The sequence below is a fragment of the Telmatherina bonti genome, assembly GCF_933228915.1.
Source record: "Telmatherina bonti genome assembly, chromosome: 18".
Classification (NCBI taxonomy): Eukaryota; Metazoa; Chordata; class Actinopteri; order Atheriniformes; family Telmatherinidae; genus Telmatherina; species Telmatherina bonti.
Genome location: NC_136616.1, coordinates 11,312,011 through 11,332,249, shown reverse-complemented (window position 1 = coordinate 11,332,249; position 20,239 = coordinate 11,312,011). Strand labels below are relative to the sequence as shown.

The following is a 20,239-nucleotide window of genomic DNA, read 5'->3' as shown; positions in this document are numbered from 1 at the left end:
ATTATTTCCTATAATCTAAGCATGCATGGACAAACTGCAGCTGTCTGATGGACTTTTTTTCCCCTAAATCCTCTGAGACAGCAGTCCTTTAATCCTCAGCATGTTCGGTGAGTGATAAGAAGACAAATTTCACATCTGACTTAACTGCTAAAATTCAGGTCTGAGCCGTACAACAGCTGCAGTATTACTGTGTTGCTACAGATTTATAGAACATAAATGATGGAGCTGCTGTTGTAGTTGAAGCTGAAACCTCAGATGGCCGCCGGATGCTGGTTCTGAAAGAGCTCTGGCCCCGATAGAAGGTACATTACACTGCAATGCATGCTGGGATGAGGGCGCTCTCTTCTGCCAGTCTCTAGAGGTGTAATGGCTCTGCCACTGTGGTCTCTGGTCTGACATGGTTCCATGCAAAGAGAAAGCTCATTTCCAGGGTCCTTTTGTAGTTTTGAAGCAATTTGTTGGTGTGATCAGAAGTTTGTCAACTCAGACACAAACTCAGCTTAAGTTTGTTGCAAGGCTGTTGAGACTCTCAGGCACATGCTTCAACTGGAATTTCCAGAAAAAGCCAGTGCAGAGACAAATAAATATCCAGCAACAGAGAGAAGGGACATTGTTCTCAAATGTAGTCAGGCTAAAGAACAGGCTACATCCATGGTGGTCACTCAGGTAAATGGAGACTAAAAAATAGTTATATACTGTATAGAATATGGCTGAATTATAATTTAGGAAAATAAGACAATGCTTTTGAATGTAATTGAGTTGAAAAGAGTTATTAAAGACAAACAAACATAACTATCCCAGACTAATTAGAACACCTTGCTGGTGAGTTATGGGCCAATAATGGTGCGCAAGTCTGAGAGTTGCAAACACACTTACACTTGCAGTGATCGCCACGAAGGACTGTTCTACAAAATATTATTTTAAACATTAATATGATTACATATATACATATATATATATACATATATATATATATATATACACACACTGCTAAAAAAAAAAAAAGTAAAGGGAACACTAAACTGACACGTTGTAGATCTGAATGAATGAAATATTTTTATTAAATACTTTGTTCTTTCCATAGTAGAATGTGCTGACAACAAAATCACACAAAAACTGTCAATGGAAATCAAATGTATCAACCCATGGAGGTCTGGATTTGGAGTTATACTCAAAATGAAAGTGGAAAAACACACTACAGGCTGATCCAACTTTGAACAAATCAAAATGAGGCTCAGTAGTGTGTGTGGCCTCCACGTGCCTGTATGACCTCCCTACTCCCAACTCCTGGACAGTCTGTGGTGCAACTTGGTGTTGGTGGATGGAGCGAGACATGATGTCCCAGCTGTGCTCAGTTGGATTCAGGTCTGGGGAACGGACGGGCCGGTCCATAACATCAATGCCTTCATGTTGCAGGAACTGCTGACACACTCCAGCCACATGAGGTCTAGCATTGTCTTGCATTAGGAGGAACCCAGGGCCAACCGCACCAGCCTATGGTCCCACAAGGGGTCTGAGGATCTCTTCTCTGTACCTAATGGCAGTCAGGCTACCTCTGGCGAGCACATGGAGCCATTACTGACCGACTGCCAAACTGGTCATGCTGGAGGATGTTGCAGGCAGCAGAACGTTCTCCACGGCGTCTCCAGACTCTGTCATGTCTGTCTCATGTGCTCAGTGTGAACCTGCTTTCATCTGTGAAGAGCACAGGGCACCAGTGGTGAATTTGCCATTCTTGGTGTTCTCTGGCAAATGCCAAACGTCCTGCACGGTGTTGGGCTGGAAGCACAACCCCCACCTGTGGACGTCGGGCCCTCATACCACCTCATGGAGTCTGTTTCTGACTGTTTGAGCAGACACATGCACATTTGTGGCCTGCTGGAGCTCATTTTGCAGGGCTCTGGCAGTGCTCCTCCTGTTCCTCCTTGCACAAAGAGGGAGGCAGCGGCCCTGCTGCTGGGTTGTTGCCCTCCCACGGCCTCCTCCACGTCTCCTGATGTACTGGCCTGTCTCCTGGTAGCGCCTCCATGCTCTGGACACTACGCTGACAGACACAGCAAACCTTCTTGCCACAGCTGGCATTGATGTGCCATCCTGGATGAGCTGCACTACCTGAGCCACTTGTGTGGGTTGTAGACTCCGTCTCATGCTACCACTAGAGTGAAAGCACCGCCAGCATTCAAAAGTGACCAAAACATCAGCCAGAAAGCATCGGAACTGAGAAGTGGTCTGTGGTCACCAGCTGCAGAACCACTCCTTTATTGGGTGTGTCTTGCTAATTGTCTATAATTTCCACCTGCTGTCTATTCCATTTGATTTTCAGTCAGTGTTGCTTCCTAAGTGGACAGTTTGATTTCACAGAAGTGTGGTTGACTTGGAGTTACATTGTGTTTTTTAGGTGTTCCCTTTATTTTCTTTGAGCAGTGTATAAATATGTAATTTTAAATTATGATTATTTTAGTAAATTTCTACCTATTTCAGTCACAGCTGTCCCCATCCCCTTTAATAGGTTTGGGTAGAAAGCTTTAATTTATACCACCCAAATAAATAAAAATCATAATGGATTCAAAACTGTCATTCAAACCACATGTAAAAAGGGTCTGTAATGTAATTTTACTCTTTTAGGGTGCCTTTTAACATCTGTGTATGGACTGCAGATGAAAAATAGCCTTCTGGCTAACTCTGGTATTTTGACAGATATGGTTATTTCCCAGTATTAAATAAGTAAATGAAATAAATTATTTGAATCCATATTTGCTGTATTGCTGGTGCTCGTGAATCTGTATCTTTTAAGGTTATTTAAGGGACCCTGGTTTTTTTTTTTTGTTTGTTTTTTTTAATTAGCCTTAAATAAAAACCAACAAACTAAAGATAAAAAGGAAACACATGTTGACTCTAAAATGCTACTTTAAATCGTCACAAATAGGTTTCCACACATTTCTCACACTTCAGCGAATAACGGTACAAAGCAAATCATGTGATTTGTTATGTTGATCTTTGTTGTTCCTTTTGCAGTTTTGTTATGATAAAAGCTTTAAATCCTGTCCTGTTTTTATGAAGTTTTGCTGTTTGAGTCCGGCTTAAAAGCGGAGCCCCATTTAAAGTGGTCTCACGGGAATACTTGGAGGGGACGGATCAAAGTCTACATCCCTCCCTCTCATCTGTCTTTCTGCCCTCCGTCCACAGCCAGAGGCATCTGGAACCGCTGCAAACCGGATTACTTTTCTCCTGGTTTCATTTTTTATTCCACAGGAATTACAACAACAATAACACGAGGTGGATCCCGGATCCACGCAGCGTCTTCTGTCATTCACTGGAGGGAAAACCTGGAAAAGGAGCTGGGATGTTTGGATACAAACTGGGAATTTAGGTCGTCCTTCGGTTTTTGAAGCTTTTAGAAACCATCTGAGGCTTCTCGGTTTCCGAGGAAAAGCAACAGGAACGCTTCAGCACCTCCGCAGAGCCCCTGCAGGAGTACCACGGAGGGATTTCTCCCATTTGATCGCAAGGAGTTTTATTCTTATTACTTTTCAACCTGTTGTGGAGCCGATCTGAGGGCAGAGGGGGAGCTAAATGCGGCTGACTGGCGACCCTGCACCGGGAACCATGAACAGCGGCGGGTCTGGCAACTTTCTGCTGGTCCCCATACCGGAATACCCCCTTCTGGACTGCGTGCCCAACAAGACCGTGAAGATTGTGGTGCTGGGAGCGAGCAACGTCGGGAAAACCGGTATGGATGGACGGATGGTGGGGGGCTTATGTTGTAAACTGTGGGAACCAAAGTTCAAATGTATGGGAGGCGTTTTTCCAGAGGAAATGAAGTTGATCTGTGGAATTGGGGGGATTAAATTGGGAAAATTGTGTCTAAGATTTCATGCATATCAACATGACATCTAACAAGCATAGTTAGTAGTAGCCTGCCTTATTTAGGCAGTAAAAAGCAGCCTTTGATTGAAATTATCTGCTTGCAAGCTAGTACATCAAAATATTGGAAATAAACTACCAATCCTGTACGGCAGGGGGCGACAATTCCTAATGTTCGTGCTGAAGGATTCCCAGTTAATTAAAATGCTTGATGTGTTTTTAACCAGCACGTGCAGGGGCGGTTCCAGAGGATTTTTACTGGGTAGTGGTGCCCAAACCTCTCCAGGCTCCACACTTAAGCCTGTTACATCCTCCACGAGAAGCAAGAACTGAGTTCTTGTTCTCGAGGCTGCAAGAACAAGAAAAAACTTCTTGTTCGTCAGGTCCATACATACTACATGAGAAGCACGTCTTCAGCTGGGAGGGATCACTGCTGGGGGCAGATGTCTGCTTTATGTGCAATGAACCCGGTTGTTACCTCCGCCGAGGAGGTTGTTTTTCTCTGCGTCTTTTTGCTTAAGATAACTTAAAAGGCTACGGAGGGATTTTATAAATATTTCAAGAGTTGTTGCAAACGTAAAAATGAAGAACTGATTAAATTCTGGTGGTGATCAGGATCATCGTTTGGATCCAGGAATGTTTTAAAAGAATTCTTAAACATTGTGCTTGGCGGAGGTTTCTGCTCTCCGAGTTTCCAGTTTCATATTTAACGAGCAGCTTCGTCCGCGGCAGGGCGGGTCGTGCACGCGGCTGGGTCCGAGTGTTTTAACGCGACGTGTAAAAATGTTCGTACTTTCTCACCACCTCGATAAGCTGTTTTATCAAAACAATCCGTTTTGCCGGCAACAGCAAACACACGGAAGCAGCAACTCCGCTTCATGCTTTCTCTGTGTTAACCACGCCCACCTCCAATGTCCGACCAATCACACGATACTTCTCGCAGCCCCGCAAGAAAAAAGTTCTGCCAGCCCGGTGTGTCAAGAACTGTCCTCAAACACGTCCGTGAGAACAAAATGACATCATTTTCTTCTCGGAGCCTCGAGAACAAGAAAAAAGTTCTCGCTTCTCGTGGAGTATGTAACAAGCTTTAATGGAGGAGATTACAAATCAAACTATGTAACAGAAAAAATAAAAATACAGAAGTTGTAAAAAGCTAAGAAGGCACTTTCTTACTTGCTTGTGATATTTTAGATAGTAGTTTTATAATAATAATAAATACAATAGTTATTAATTAATTATTAATATCTATTAACATTTTCATTTGTTTGGAGTTTTTGATAATGTTTCAACATAATGTGGTGCTACTTAAAGCCCGTCTAAGGCATAAAAAATAAACGTTATGGTGGGATAATTTAATTTCTCTATTATGTAGATGAAGAATAAAAACTTTTTCTCAGTAAACATATTGTGTTAAAATATGGCTTCAAATGTTCTTCCCAATAGTTTTTTCTTTTCAACAAATTTGGCAATTAGGAAAATTACATTTAAACAAAATAGGGAAAAACTAACTTAATACAGTTTGAGCAGACATGTCTATGAATTGTTCCTGTTTTACATGTGGAAGTTTTTCGAACATGTTGAGAGTTTTCAGTGCCTGTCATCAGTACAGATCAGACTAAACACCAGCATGAAGAGAAGCCACAGAAAGCTGCGCTACAAGTGGCTCATTTATCTGACCGGGAGAAAGTGGGACATTTCCAATTTATAATAAATAATCAAAGACAATAGTGGATAAACTAAACTCTGCACGTTTTTGCTCGTTTACACAAGTAGAAGTCCATGAAGTTCAAGGCAAGGCAGCTTCAATGTAAGCAGAACAACCATCAGTGACAGAAAGTAATCATCGCTTATGCTATCCGTCTGGGCTTGTCTGACATGATCTGAAAAATTGTTTCAGGTCTGTGAAGCAGACTTCCACTTCACTGTCTTTGGTTTCAGTGATAGACAGTCAGTACACCATGTCCCGATGACGTTGCAGCTCTACTTGCTTCATGTTTCACTGGAAGATATTGAAGCAAGTAGCGATTTTTTTCTCACCGTGGCAGGTGGCCAGTGTAACAGCTGTAAAACTGGAGTAATGTGATCAGATATCTTAGTTCCCATCCGTCCTCTGCAGAAACACACAAACAGCTTGTTGTGAACACCCTTTAAATAAATCCCTGGTAGAAACAACACATCCTACCAGTACCAGATTCAACCCCGTTTTTTATTAACAACTGCCTTCATTGGTATCAGATTCAACAAGATGTTGGAAACATTCCTGAAAACATTCATGAAGCATCACACAGTTGCTGCACATGCATGATGAGAATCTCCCATTCCACCACATCCCAAAGCTGCTCTGTTGGACTGGGATCTGGTGACTTTGGAGACCATTGGAGTGTGCCCATCACACCACTGGGATGTGGTCTACCCATACCACCAGTTGACTTTTTTCCAGATTCAATTGTTTAGTTTTTGTGAGTCTGTGTGAATTGTAGCCTCCCGTTCCCTGTTCTTGGCTGACAAGAGTGGCACCGGTGTGGTCTTCGGCTGCTGTAGACCATTGGCTTTAAGGCTGAACGTGTTGTATGTTCAGACTGCGTTATGAATACCTTAGTTGGAACCATAGAATGTATAAAAAGAGATGGACAGAACCTCCGTGACGTCACCTGTAGGTTTTTGAAGAGCTGAATTGAAGCTTGGTGGGTGGTCCCTACCATCACCATCTCGGCAGAGGCATGCACGTCGTCTCACCCGGAAAATACATATATGGGCAAAGAGGTGGAGCTGACAGGGGGCCTGTGAGTGTCATGGTGGATGATTGACATTCAGCGAACTCCAAGCTTTCTGTAGCTAAGAGCTAACTGAGCTAACCTGGAGATAACAGGAGCTAACCAGCTAATGGAGGTAAGCGGGCTAAAGCTAAGTCATGTTGATAACTGGCTAAAAACCACGGTTGTTCTACATTCTTCTGACTTGAAGCTGGAGATCGGTACCCTTCAATCAAAAGGACACGCCCCTAAATATGCTGAACTTCAAGATTAAATTCACTCCCCCCACAGTTGTCATGAAGGTAAACCTGACCTATAAACCAAAAATGGATTTTTGAACCAGGCTGTAAACATGTTTATTCCTGCTGTAAACATGTTTATTTCTGCTGTGAAGTTGGCCTTTTTAACATGGGAGTCTATGGGGATTTGCTATGTTTTGGAGCCCCTAGCGGATAAAGGGGGAACTGCAGTTTTATGCACCTCTGCATGGGCTTCACTTTTAGTGGAGGTTGCCACTTGGTTGGAACCAATGCTTATTTGACTTCCTGTTGCCTTTCTATCATCTCCAACCAGTCTGACCTCTGCCATTGATAAGCTGTTTTTATGCAGACATCTGCTGCTTACTGGATATTTCCTCGTTTTCAGGCCATCCTATTTTAACCATAGAGATGGTTGTGTGTGAAAATCCCAATAGAGCAGCGGTTTCTGAAAGACTCAAACCAAAAGCAGGCCACGTTCAAAGTCACTTAAATCTCCTTTTTCCCTCATGCTGACGCTCATTTTGAACTTGAGCAACTTGTCTTGGACATGCCTTCGTGGCTAAAAGCACATATTTGCTACCATGTGATTGGCTGTTTAGCTATTTGTGTTTGCAAGGTGGACCTGATGAGTGGAATCTGCTAAATACAAAGACGTGTGAATCTCTTTTAATTTTTTTTTAATCTAAATCTGCCAATGTTTTTAAGAATTACCTTAATCTACTACTGCAAAAACAAAAAAAAAAATTTCTTATAAACTCTAACTTAAAAGTAATCTGATTACAGTGTTTTGTTACCACATTGTAGCTTGATGAAACAATGGATAAGAAGCTGAACTAAACACATTTAGACCTTTATTATATCACCTCCCTACACAGTTTTTGGACATCTTGTGCAGTCCTGAATGATTTGGAAAGTTTTATGCTATGATTATTGCAGGTTACACCCCTATCTGGCAGAACACACAGACACAGAGCAATCTCAGACTGTGAACTTGGAAGTCAGACTTTTAGAGTTCCCAGTTGGAAAAATAAATTGAAACATTCCTCAAAGTCAGATTTTTTACCCAGAAAGTCAGAGGAACAACACCAACCTTGACCCTAAAATCAAATATTGGTGCTCCATGTATAGGAAGTGGTGATTACTGCACAATAATGAGCCAATCCTGCCACTAAATAGTTGTGACATTAAGAGCAAGTGGACTGTCGCATTACACTGGCGGTGACGTCAAGGTGACTAACATGTCATCAGAAGTGTGACGAAGTCTTTGTGTACATGACCATGCATTCAATATCAGCTGGCCATAATGTCCAAAGCTCTACAGTTTCCTGTACAGACACAAAAATAACACAAAAAAGTTGGCTATAAGGATGACTTGAGCATATTCCAACCCCAGGTGAGACATTTATAAGAGTAAATCAGTGGATCCATGAAGATCCATGTTTTTATTAAACATCAGTTTTCCTGATCAATGCAGCAAACATACAGCATCATCACACCAAGTGACCACATGTTTATAATCTTTTCCTGTCCAAAATGTTTATTTTGGACAGGAAAATTCATTGAGTAAATGTAAAAGTACTAAAACCACCAGAGGTGAAAACTATGCAGTTAATTTGGTGATAAAACTGGTAATTTGGTTTTAAAGTTTTTCTTGGATGGTGGGTGGCTGTAGTTCAGGAGGAAGAGCAGTCATCCTTCAACTGGAGGGTTGTGAGATCAATTCCAGGTTTTCCTGACTACCTGCCAATGCATCCTTGGCACACTGAACTCCAGTCCACACCCACATGGATGGTTGAATGTGCCATGTAAAGTGCTTTGAGTGGTCAACATGACTTATTTTGTGTCTGTTTATGTACTGTACTAAGGGCTGGGTGAAAATGGGACAGATGATATAAGACTTTATTTCTGCTGCTTCCTACATTGGAGATATTTTCTCATTTTGAGTTAGAGGAGACTGAGCTGAAGCGTTTTATTTATGAAATGTGTGTGTTGTGTCAAAGTTGTGTCATTAAAAAAGTAATAACCGATACTGATACTGCCTGAGATAGACAGATAGATTGATGTGGCGTCTGCAGTAATGCAGACTCTGTGCCAGTCTGTTGTGGAGAAGAAGGAGCTGAGCCAGAAGGCAAAGCTCTTGTTTTACCAGTCGATCTACGTTCTTACCCTCACCAATGGTCAAGAGTAGTAGGTAGTGACTGAAAGAACAAGATCTCGTATACAGGCGGCTGTAGTGAGTTTCCTCCGCAGGGTGGCCGGGCTCTCCCTTAGAAATAGGGTGAGGAGCTCGGTCAGCCGGGAGGGTGTCAGACCTGAAGAGCTGAACTGGCTCCAGTCGATTCTCCTCCGCATCGACTGGAGCCAGTTGAGGCAGCTCTGGTTAGGATGCCTCCTGGATGCCTCCCTGGTGAGGTGTTCTGGGTACGTCCCTCCGGGAGGAGGCCCTGAGGAAGACCCAGGACACGCTGGAGGGATCATCTCTCTCAGCTGGCCTGGGAATGCCTCGGGATCCCCCCCACGGAGTTGGCAAATGTGTCTGGGGAGAGGGAAGTCAGGGCTTCCCTGCTTAGGCTGCTGCAGCCGCGACCCAACCCTGGATAAGTGACAGAAAATGGATGGATGGATGGATAAATGGATGGATGGATGGATGGATAGACAGATGGATGGATGGATGGAAATGGATGGATGTCAGCCAATATCGGTATGCCGATATTGCTAATCACACTATATTGTATTGTTGCACCAGTATTGTGATACATGTTGTATCACCAGATTCTTTCCTTTACACACCTTTAGCAAAGCTACTTGAACAGACTGCCTGTTCAAGTAAAATGAGCAGCAAGTATCTAAGAATGTTTTTTTTTTCTTTGCCAATGTTGACTTTATGGTTAACTTGTAAGATGTGTGTGTTTGAGTGATTAACAAAGTTGTCTCTAGCTAGCTGAGATCTCCTGTGTCCCACTTAGTAAGGAAAATGAACTCAAACACCTTAAAGAAACTTTACAAAGATCTATTTCAAACTGCTAACTTCAGAAGATGAGCAGGTCTATGTGCTCCCAATAGTTTATTTTTATTTAGTCTGGAAAAAGAGGTCGGTTATACAAAACACAAAAACAATATCTAAAATCTGTTTTTCGAGAGTGTCCTGGCTCAGTTCAGCAGGAACAACAGAATCATTAACGCAATGTACACTAAACAATAATAAACCTTCCTCTAAAACAATGTCATATAAAACATAAAAACTTAAGATGCTAGAAAAGAAAATTTGATTGCAACCATCATCTGTCAGTGGCATTAATCTATAAATTAACTGATTAGTCAATGGTTGATTACTGACATTTCTGGCTCTAATGTGTTTGAGTTGTGCTTAAATAAGACTTTTTAGTTCATTTTTCAGTAAATTCCAGAAAGAAAATGGTGTTTATTTAAACCACTTCCCGCCTCAGGTCAGTGTGGACATTCAGTACAGATCAGAAATAGTAAAATACATGAGAATATGCCAACGTTGAAATATCTGGGAAGTTTCCAAGGGGTCATTAAGGTTAGTGATGAAACTTTATGGTCCATGTTGAACTGTATCCAATGCACATAAGCATTGCAAAGATGCGTGTGTGCAAACAAAATGAACATAACTCAGTTCGGAGATGAAAGTGGTGTAAATAAGTCTTTGTTTTTGGGAGATTATTGTACCTGGAACTCTAAGACTGCTCTAAAAGTTTTAACCTTTCTATGAACCTTCTTATACCTGGAAAAAACATGAAAAAACAATGCAAAGTACTGGGTCGTTGCCATTGTTTGATGGTTACAGTCTGTTAGTTGAAAAGATTATTCAAAAACTAACAAGTCAAATGTCAAACCCTTGTGGAGAGCTGAAGCTTGGTGCGAGAATGATACCTTGAAATTTGGAAGGGGAATCTGGAAAAAGGAAAGAAGTAGCATAACCAGTTTCTTCACAAACACCATACATGTTAAAAAATATATTGAAATAAGAGAAAGAGAAAAAATTCTCATACAAGGATTAAAGATAAAAAATATGTGTCAAGCAAAGGGAAATTCCTTCTGCACATTGTAAAAAAAGTGTTACATTGGATACTGGAGACGGCAGTAGTTTAGTGGTTTTATATGCTGTTGGAGAGGTTCATCACTACCATGTTACACAGATACTCTGCACATTATGCAACATTTCATATCACTATGTTATCCCTTCCCTTGCTCGCATCTGACTGGGACATTTTGTTTCTTTACAGCTTTGATTGTCAGGTTTCTGACCAAGCGGTTCATTGGTGATTATGAGGCAAATACAGGTGAGTGTGTGTCCATTTGTCTGCAGTTTCCCTCTACAGAACATTACAAAAAAAAAAAATCCATTATTGATCAATTCCATCTATTCATCCATCCATCCAAACCCCTCTGTCTCTACAGGAGCGCTCTACTCCAGAAAGGTCACCCTGGATGGGGAGGAAGTGTCGCTTCAGATCCAGGATACACCCTGTGTGGCTCTCCAGGTAGCTAGAAACGGACAGTAGAAATCTCACTTGTTTTGGCTTCATGTTGAACTTGCTTCTGGTTAAAAGGATCCATTATGAATGAAAACATTCAGTTCCCTCTATTTTTTCTTTAATTGTTCTGAATAAAAAACACAATAGGATAGGATAGGACAGGATAGGACAGAATGGAATGGGATGGGACGATACAGGATAGGACAGGACAGTATTAGCTTGCAGTATAAGATTGCACACCAGTATCTGTGCGACTCTCATTTACGCCTTTGTTTACATTGCATCTATAAACAAAGTCTAGATTGTGCTGGCGCTAATCTTGTTCAAATGTTTTTTTACAAGCCTGGAGGTTTGGCTTGGCTTCTGACAGTAGGTCTGTTTAGATGACCATCAAAATCTGATAACTGGAAGTAATAACCCAATTTGACCCGTCTACATGCATTTTGATATGCAATACTGGAAATTTTTTTCTCTAAATTTGTCTAAATTTTCTTGTCTACTGTTGGATTTCTTTGGTACAACACAGCAGCCAGACCACCATTCTGCTTGCTATGATGCTGAACAGGACAAGTTAGAAGAAAACAAAATAATCATTTGAAACACATTAACTTAAGTGACTCTTTCTAACTATTTTTACAAAGTAAAGCTGGAGTAGGTAATGTTGGGGAGCTAGCATGATGTGAAAGTAGCACCCTGTCTTGCCTCTTCCCCCTCTGGTTTTGCTCCTTGCTTGATACAAGGCTTTCTCACTTGCAGCTTTTTCCACCAACGATTTTCTCTTTCTCGGCTGTTTAGCAGAAGGAGGCAAATAAACCAAGCTGGATGCATTTTCTCAGCCATCTTTGACTTCAGAATTTCTTCTTCACTACTTAGTATTTTCATGCTAACATGCTATTTATATGAAGGGTATGGCTATCAGGTATGCACTGCGGGAGGGGAAGGAGGGGAGCCGGGAGAATAAACTTATAAAAATTGAGAAATGAACAACTTCAATTCGACCCGAACATTTTGATTGGTCAGAGTTTTTACAGATTTACAGTAAACTGAGAGGTCTAACTGTGTTTCTTATTATTCGTGATTACAAAATGTATAGACTACGTCAGGACGAGGAACCACTTCATCCAGACTAAAAATTGTCTGAGCAAGAATACCTACTAAAGCTTTAATGAGCAAAAGCTCAGAAGATCATCAACTTTGGTAGATACCTAGCTAACAGCCACTTTGCTAGTTTTTATAGTCTCTTCCTGTTTCCACTTTGTCTAATTTTTTTGCCATTTGCTTCATTAAAAGCACAGTTGGAGATGGTTCTGAAACATGAGGTGGTGGTTTTAAGTAAATGTCTTTTGACTTAAATGAATAATTGAATTAAACAGTACTAGTAAGACGCAGTTAGCAAACTTCTGGTATAGAATCGGCTAGCTCAGTGAATCAAGCTAGCTCCTTTCCAATCATTTTTACACGATTTCTAAATGTTTTTCGGAGTCTGAGTCGGTTTAAACAGGAAATTGACTTGTTTACCTGCCATTGGACATGAGATTACATTAACTGTAGTGTAAATGTGAAGACATGACAGGTTCAGTCAAGACACCTGTTTAGTATATTTGAACCAGTTCTGGGGAATTATTCGTATAGTTGTGTCTTGAAGCCTCTTGCATTTCAGGATTTATTGATTCAATAAAGTTTTTCTTTCACTGTACTTAGGCCTATTTGTAAAGGTTGGCTTTCACACACACACACACACACACACACACACACACACACACACACACACACACACACACACACACACACACACACACACACACATGATTAAAAAGATAAATCCAACAGAAACATGCCACTTTGCAATTTTGGAAAATGAGCTTGCATTTCTGGACGGTTTTTGTGAATTTGTTGTTTTTTTTTCTTTTCTTTTATTCTAATCAACATTTCTTTCATGAATCTTGAGTTTTAATAATAAAATGCAATGTTTCTCACTGCGTACCCTTTGCTGCACAAGCAGATAAACAGACAGACCACATAGGTGCTTTCTCACACAGGAGATAAGTGAGGGTGAGGAAGGCAGACATTACACATAAGTGTTGTGTGGAATTAGGAAAAGGTATGTGTGCAGTCAAGCACTCCAACATTTGTTGCTAAAGTATGTTGAAAGCTGAACTTTTTCAACATGTAGAAGGAGAAAAAGTATTGTATGTGTTCAGCTCGTATGTGTTCATACATTTGGCTTTACGATGAGTATTTCTGCAAAAAAACGTCCCAAATTCATGTGGTCTATAACTGTTCACTAACTGTATGTCTGTTTAGGATGATGCTGAAGGCCTGTACTGCCAGGAGCAGATCAACAGGTCAGACTGATATCCTACAAATGAAAACTTGGCTGAAATCCAGTGATCTGAGATGATTTTCTTTAATAATCCTGTAACTTTTTAAAATTTGTTTGGACATTCAGGTCAATCTACTGGGCAGATGGGTATGTGCTGGTTTTCTCCATCACAGACCACAACAGCTACCGTACCATCCAGCCTCTATATCAGCACGTGAGGCGGATACACCCATCAGGAAACATACCAGTTATACTGGTCAGTATGTGTGTTAAGCCATGCAGATGAATAAAGACATCATACAAAAAATTTTATAGTCTAATGTTGTGGAATTCTCTATTACGACAATTGCTTTCAAGAAAACTGATGTCTTTTTTTTATTAGTTCGTTTATCAGTGTAAAGACATGTTACGTCACTACAGAGCAGACAAGACATCCACTAACCCTAATCTTATAATCTAATCTATGTTATAATCTATAATCTGTTGCAGGTTGGTAACAAGAGTGACCTGCTCCGAGCCCGACAAGTGCCTGCAGATGAAGGCGAGACATTGGCAGCTTCACTAGGTGGGGCAGCTTTATGTTGTTCTGTCTTCATGGCATCTATTGTCATGATTAACATCAGCACAGTTATCAAAACAGATGTTTCTAAATGAGATCATAACGTCTGAGGAAAATACTGTACAGTAAGAGCAGAAACAGAAAGTACAGCCAGAGGAGGTAACTGCACAATAAGTAAATAAAAACAAAATGGTTTTAAAATCTCATAAACTAATATTTTATTCACAATATAACCTGGAAAACATATCAGATGTTGAAATAGAGATATTTAACTATTTCAAGAGAGATTTTAGCTCATTTTTTATATATTGGCAGGAAAATAGTGGGTTTTCCACTGTGTCCCATCCATTGCTCCTTTAACAACAGTCCACAAACATCTGGGAAGCATACCTGTCAAGTATCCCATTATGGCTCGGAAACTCCCATTATTTTCCCCGTCCATGCTATTTTCCCGCAAATCTCCTGGATTTTGATATGAGGAGAAAATATACCGATTTGAGGAGACAAATCCTCCGCTCCAGCAAAGTATAAGCATGCAGCAACTAGATAATTTCAATTTCCCAGGCCAATTTATACTCACACAGTGTCGGCATCAGGTCAGTTATGCTATGACTACCATAGTTTATGTGTAGGTCTGCAGAGGCTTGGCGCACACCTCTTCGGACCTATCGTCTATCTCGGCTACGCAAATGCAGCTACGTTGAAGTACTCCCTTGTGATTGGTCAGAGTGTGATTATGTGTTTCTGGATGTTTGGACCTTTTCACTGAATAAATGCTAAAACAGGAAATACATTTACAACTTCTAAAAATAAATAAATAAATAAATAAAAAAAATCTCCGCCTTGTGGAGTTTGCCAGCTGATACCAACTGTACTGCCACCTGCAGTATGACTGGTAACCATAGACTATATATAAAAGGTGACGTCACCTGTAGGTTTCTGAAGAGCTGAATTGAAGCTCAGTGGGCGGTTCCTACCATCGCCATCTTGGCAGGGGCATGCGTGTCATCTCGCCCGGAAAATACAAATATGGGCAAAGAGGTGGAGCTGAGAGAGGGGCTGTGAGCGTCATGGTGGATGATTGACATGGAGTGAACTCCGAACTGCCTGTAGCTAAGAGCTAACTGAACTAACCCGGAGATAACAGGACCTAACCAGGTAACGGAGTTAAGCGGGCTAAAGCTAAGTCACGTTGTTAACCGGCTGAAAACTGCGGTTGTTTTACGTTCTGATTACTTGAAGTGGGAGATCGGGTACCTGTCAGTCAATAGGACACGCCCCTAAATATGCCAAATTTCGAGACTGAATAACCTTTAAACAGGGAAGTTAGAAAAAAATTCATTACCCCCTCTCCCACAGTTGTCATGACGGTAAACCTAAAATAGATTTTTGTGCCAGGCTGTAAACATGTTTATTTCTGCTGTGAAGTTGGTCTTTTTAACATGGGAGTCTATGGGGATTCGCTCTGTTTTGCAGCCCCTAGTGGATGAAGGGGGAACTGCAGTTTTATGCACTTCTGCATCGGCTTCACTTTTAACCGCCGGAGGTTGCAGCTTGCTGGTAACACAACGCTTTTACCTGATGCTTGAGTATAAACACACAGTCCACTTGCGTCAGCTACACAAGCCCAACGTGACATAGACGCCACACCAATATAAACCAACCTTAAGGCAAAAGAATTCCAAGTAAGGATGAAGGAGCAAATGGTGGGTGGGATATAGTTATGTTACATTCAGCTGTTTGTAATGACATAGTTACATCTAGATAAACTAAATCACCATAAACACTTCCAGTCTTTGGTCAGTATAAGCATGCAGCAACCATATAACTTCTTACACAGTGTCTGCCTCACCTATAACACCCTCCAACACAAAGTCAACATCAATCTCACAATTTTTAAATGTAGATTATAAAACTAAAATAAAAACAAAAGTTCCTATTTAACAATTATTGGTTCATTGGAATGCAGTAATACATTTTACAGCCTCAACTCCAGATTTGTAGCTATTACCGAGGCTCATACCTTTCAATTAGCTTTAATTATTGACTGGCATTGATCACTGATTTTGTTTTCATAGTCAGTTCCATGAAAGTAGCTTCTGGCATGACTCCATCTGAACTACTTTACTTGAATTAAAAAGTTTTGGCTTTGCAAAATATTTCAACATCTAAAGAACATGTTGCCATGGCATTTGGTGGAGACTGTCTTGAAATTCTACACTATTTAACCAAATATCTAAAAAAATTATGCGAACATTACTTGAGATAATGACCAATTCACTTCCTCTCTTGTTGCCACCAGTCAAAAAATTCCCATTGGTCTTGTGTGGAACAAAGTTCTCACGTCAGCCAGTCTGTAAATGGACTTGACAGATGTTTATTGCAGCTCTGGTCACATCAACCAATTTTACCAGCTGTGGAGAAAATGCTGTGATTTACAAACACCCCCGCACACTCAACAAAGTCTAGGGAACATTTGCTTAAACTGCGAGATTCAAACTCAAACTGGTTTGTGGCCTTGCTCTTTTGCCTGCCCCTGCGTATCTTAACTACATCCTGCATGATGCCTAATGAGAGAGGAATGCTGAGTGTTATCAGGAGGATAAGAGTATTTCTGATCTGAGCGCGGTCTCTGCTTTGCAGGAGGGGTTTACTTTGAGGCCTCAGCCAGAGAGAACCACGAGGGAGTCCACGCTGCCTTCCTACATCTCTGCCAGGAGGTGAGGCTATCTTTTTGTTTGCTAGTCGGAAATGTTTGATTGATGAGTTTATGTATCCTGGGGAAAAATGCTATTAAGTTACGAAGATGTGCATTTTTAATCCATCAGACAAGGTTGTCATTTTGTGTGGGAACTGACTAAAGGGCACTTCCCACCGATGGCCAGAAAAAACAGCAGCACCACATGTTTGTCATTTTGGCCAGGAGGAGAAACCAAATGGACTCTTCCACATTCTTGTTTTCATGTGCTGCAAAAGATCGTGTCCATCACATAACTGTATTTGAGTGTTTTCCTTTTCAGAGTTGGGATCCTGCCACCAAACCTTAGTTTTATAATCCAGAAATGCTTTAATTGACACAGTTCTTTAAAACAGCAGTATTCAATGTTTTACCCAAAGAATGAATTAAACAAAAATGTTAATGTGGCGGGGTGTATTTGTGAGAAGCTACAAATCTTTGCAGATTTGCTCGATGTCTGAGCATCTTTCAGGTCAAGTTTCAGTTTTAATACCCACAATACAGTTTCAGTTGTAGGCCTCCTTTTCACCTACAATGGTATCATTAATTACTATTGTATCCCCCTTTGTCCACTTCCTCAGAGTGACTCTACACTCCCTTGGGCTCTACATTGTGTTTAGTGGGTAAAGGCAGGGATGTTGTGCAGAGAAACAGACAAGGGACACAGGGTTCGGACTTTGGGCTAAGACATTGGTGCTGGTTTATTCTTACAAACTGTTCTGTGGCAAACAGGACCTTCAGGATAGTAGGAACAGTCTACCCATTAGATAACGTTCCATTCCATCACACACAAACACATACACAAAAAAAACAAGGATTCAGAAATGCCACAATAAAATGACTAAAAGAGGGCACCGTAATAATAATGAAAAAAAAACAAACAAACAACTTACATTATAAGCACCTTTAGCTTCTGTTTGCTTTGTTGTTTTGCCTTTCGAACTAAAAATGCAGTAACGTAGCTCTTCGTGCCATTTCCACAGAAACAAAATTTAGCACTGCAGATCAAAACTTTACATTTGCCATTCACACCTCGTCCAAATTCAGCCAGATTATAAATTATTTTAACAAATATACAATAAACAAATGTTTGGGTGGTTTTATTTCGAGGGACATTTATCTAACACGGTGGAGAGCACCCTAGATGTTTACCTACAGGGTAGTCGGAACAGTCAAAGAACATGGCATCTTTCAGCTAAGAGTTCTGAACTATGGTGTCCCTGAAAGGACAAACATTGTGAAAAAACTACTTTTTTGGAAATACATAGTGCAGCAATGCCACCTATTGGCACATTCTTGCTACTACCCTACAGTATGATTACCGGCGGCTATAGCTCAAGAGGAAGAGTAGTTGTCTTTCAACTGGGAAAGTTGGGGCAATCGATTCCAGGCTTCCCCTGATTATGTGCCAAAGTGTCCTTGGGCAAACACTGAACCCCAAGTTTTCCCCCCGATGTGCCTATCGGGATAGGAGTGTGTGTTCCCACTCATATGTAAGTTGCTTTGGAGAGTGGCTGCTCAATAACTGTAGAACACAGTAATTTTTTCATCTCTTGGATGGTATACATGATGCACGATTGATGTAATAGCGCCTAGGTCAGGGTTTCTCAGCTGCTTCAATGTAACCTTGCTTCAACACACTTGACTACAATTAAATGGATCCAACAACCTATGATGTTATGCAAAATGACTTATTAGTTGAGTCAGGTGTGTTGGAACAAGGAAACATGTACTAATTAAACAGAGGAAACTCAGTGCTGCATCAATGTTTTCCCTCATGGATCGAGGCCAGCGCTACTCAATTCAGTTCGAAAAGAGCCACAAGTCTGTAGGTTTTCCATGTTTACAATATGAGCTGGGGCAGCGTAATGGACAGCCATGTTTTTTACACCAGTTCAGAACAATAAAGAGCCTTAAGGAGTGTGGGACTGTTTTCTAATGTGGTCACCATCCTTTTAAAGAAAAGAGCAGTTCAGCCGCACACGAAGATTGGGATCTTAGCAGATCTGGCCTTAACTGTGCCCGTGTGACTTTTATACATGCACATTTGTGCACCCATGTCAAAGAGCTGGGCATCGCATTTCGAGTTCACACAGGCCCCCTCCCTGCGACGGCTCTGGCCATCACATTTTATGTTGTTTTTCCAGATAATGCAAAACTTGAACAAAAATGATATATTCAAACATTTACGTCCCACATTTCATATTATGGGGACCTGAAAACTGCAACACCACTTTCTGCCTCCAGGGGCAGCAGTGTCAAGTTGAACTGGAACATTTTATAATGGATATGCTAACAAATAGTTCCTGCCACCATAACTAACATGAACTTTAGGATAATTTGTGGTTCCTAAACTGGATCAAGGAAGTTTTTATGTGTAAGAAAAACACAAAAACATTTGAACTACAAAACAAGATTCAGGAAAATACATTAAAACTTTTCCTCTCTTTACCAGGTGATCCGAGCGTTAGGTGGAGGAAACGGGGAGAAAAGACGAGGCGGCCTCCACCTGGCCAGGCCCAAATCTCCCAACATGCAGGAGCTGAAGAGGAGGTTCAGGCAGGTCCTCTCCTCCAAAGTCAAGTCAGCCACAACTATCTGATCTCAGGAGGAGATGAAATATGACAACACGCAGCAGCTGGACATGAGGCGATATTAAAGTCTTGTGGGGAAATTACAAGGTTGGAAAAAAAAACGACAAGAGGAGGTACTGAAGAGTTTTGACCTCAGAGTTCAAAGTCTGAAGCCATTCATGACAGAAAAAAAGCCCAGCTGAGCCGCTCTGAAGTGATCAAAGGATTTCAAAGAGCACATGGAGTCCTCATCAGATGGACAGATAAAGAGACTGAATGGAGCCTTCTGGCAGTGCAGCCTTTCCGGAAGAAGCTCGCCGTCGGCACCTACAAGAACGCAGTGCAAAGCAGACATGCTGAAAACTGAACCTTGGCATGTTTCTCATTAAAAACCTAAAGACACATGAGGACAGTTGAGGTCCTGACTGAAAATCACAGAGAAACATCATGACAAACCTGGAAAAAAAAGCCACAGAAACAATAAAGATTTTTATGAATTTATCCAGATGGTCTGATGTCCTGTCTGGAGTTTAATCTTTTTCCATTTGAACTCTTATTTATTTTGATTTAAGTGATAATCTAAAGGTCTTTAGTTATAAAGTTCTAGCCAGTTGACATGAGGTTGGTAACATTTTACTCCTTAAAAAACAAATAGGTGAAACTAATTTCAT

The 20,239-nt window shown here is 41.0% G+C and overlaps 1 protein-coding gene across 1 annotated transcript; it reads left to right on the top strand.

The window, feature by feature from the left end:
- The first annotated feature begins 3,221 nt into the window (after positions 1-3,221).
- rasl11a (RAS-like, family 11, member A) lies at positions 3,222-19,984 on the top strand. The gene is made up of 8 exons (XM_079257963.1): positions 3,222-3,730; positions 11,125-11,181; positions 11,300-11,382; positions 13,681-13,721; positions 13,826-13,955; positions 14,189-14,264; positions 16,902-16,978; positions 19,451-19,984. The coding sequence occupies exons 1-8, from the start codon at positions 3,574-3,576 to the stop codon at positions 19,595-19,597; spliced, it is 768 nt and encodes a 255-aa protein (XP_079114089.1). The 5' UTR covers positions 3,222-3,573; the 3' UTR covers positions 19,598-19,984.
- Positions 19,985-20,239: the final 255 nt, after the last annotated feature.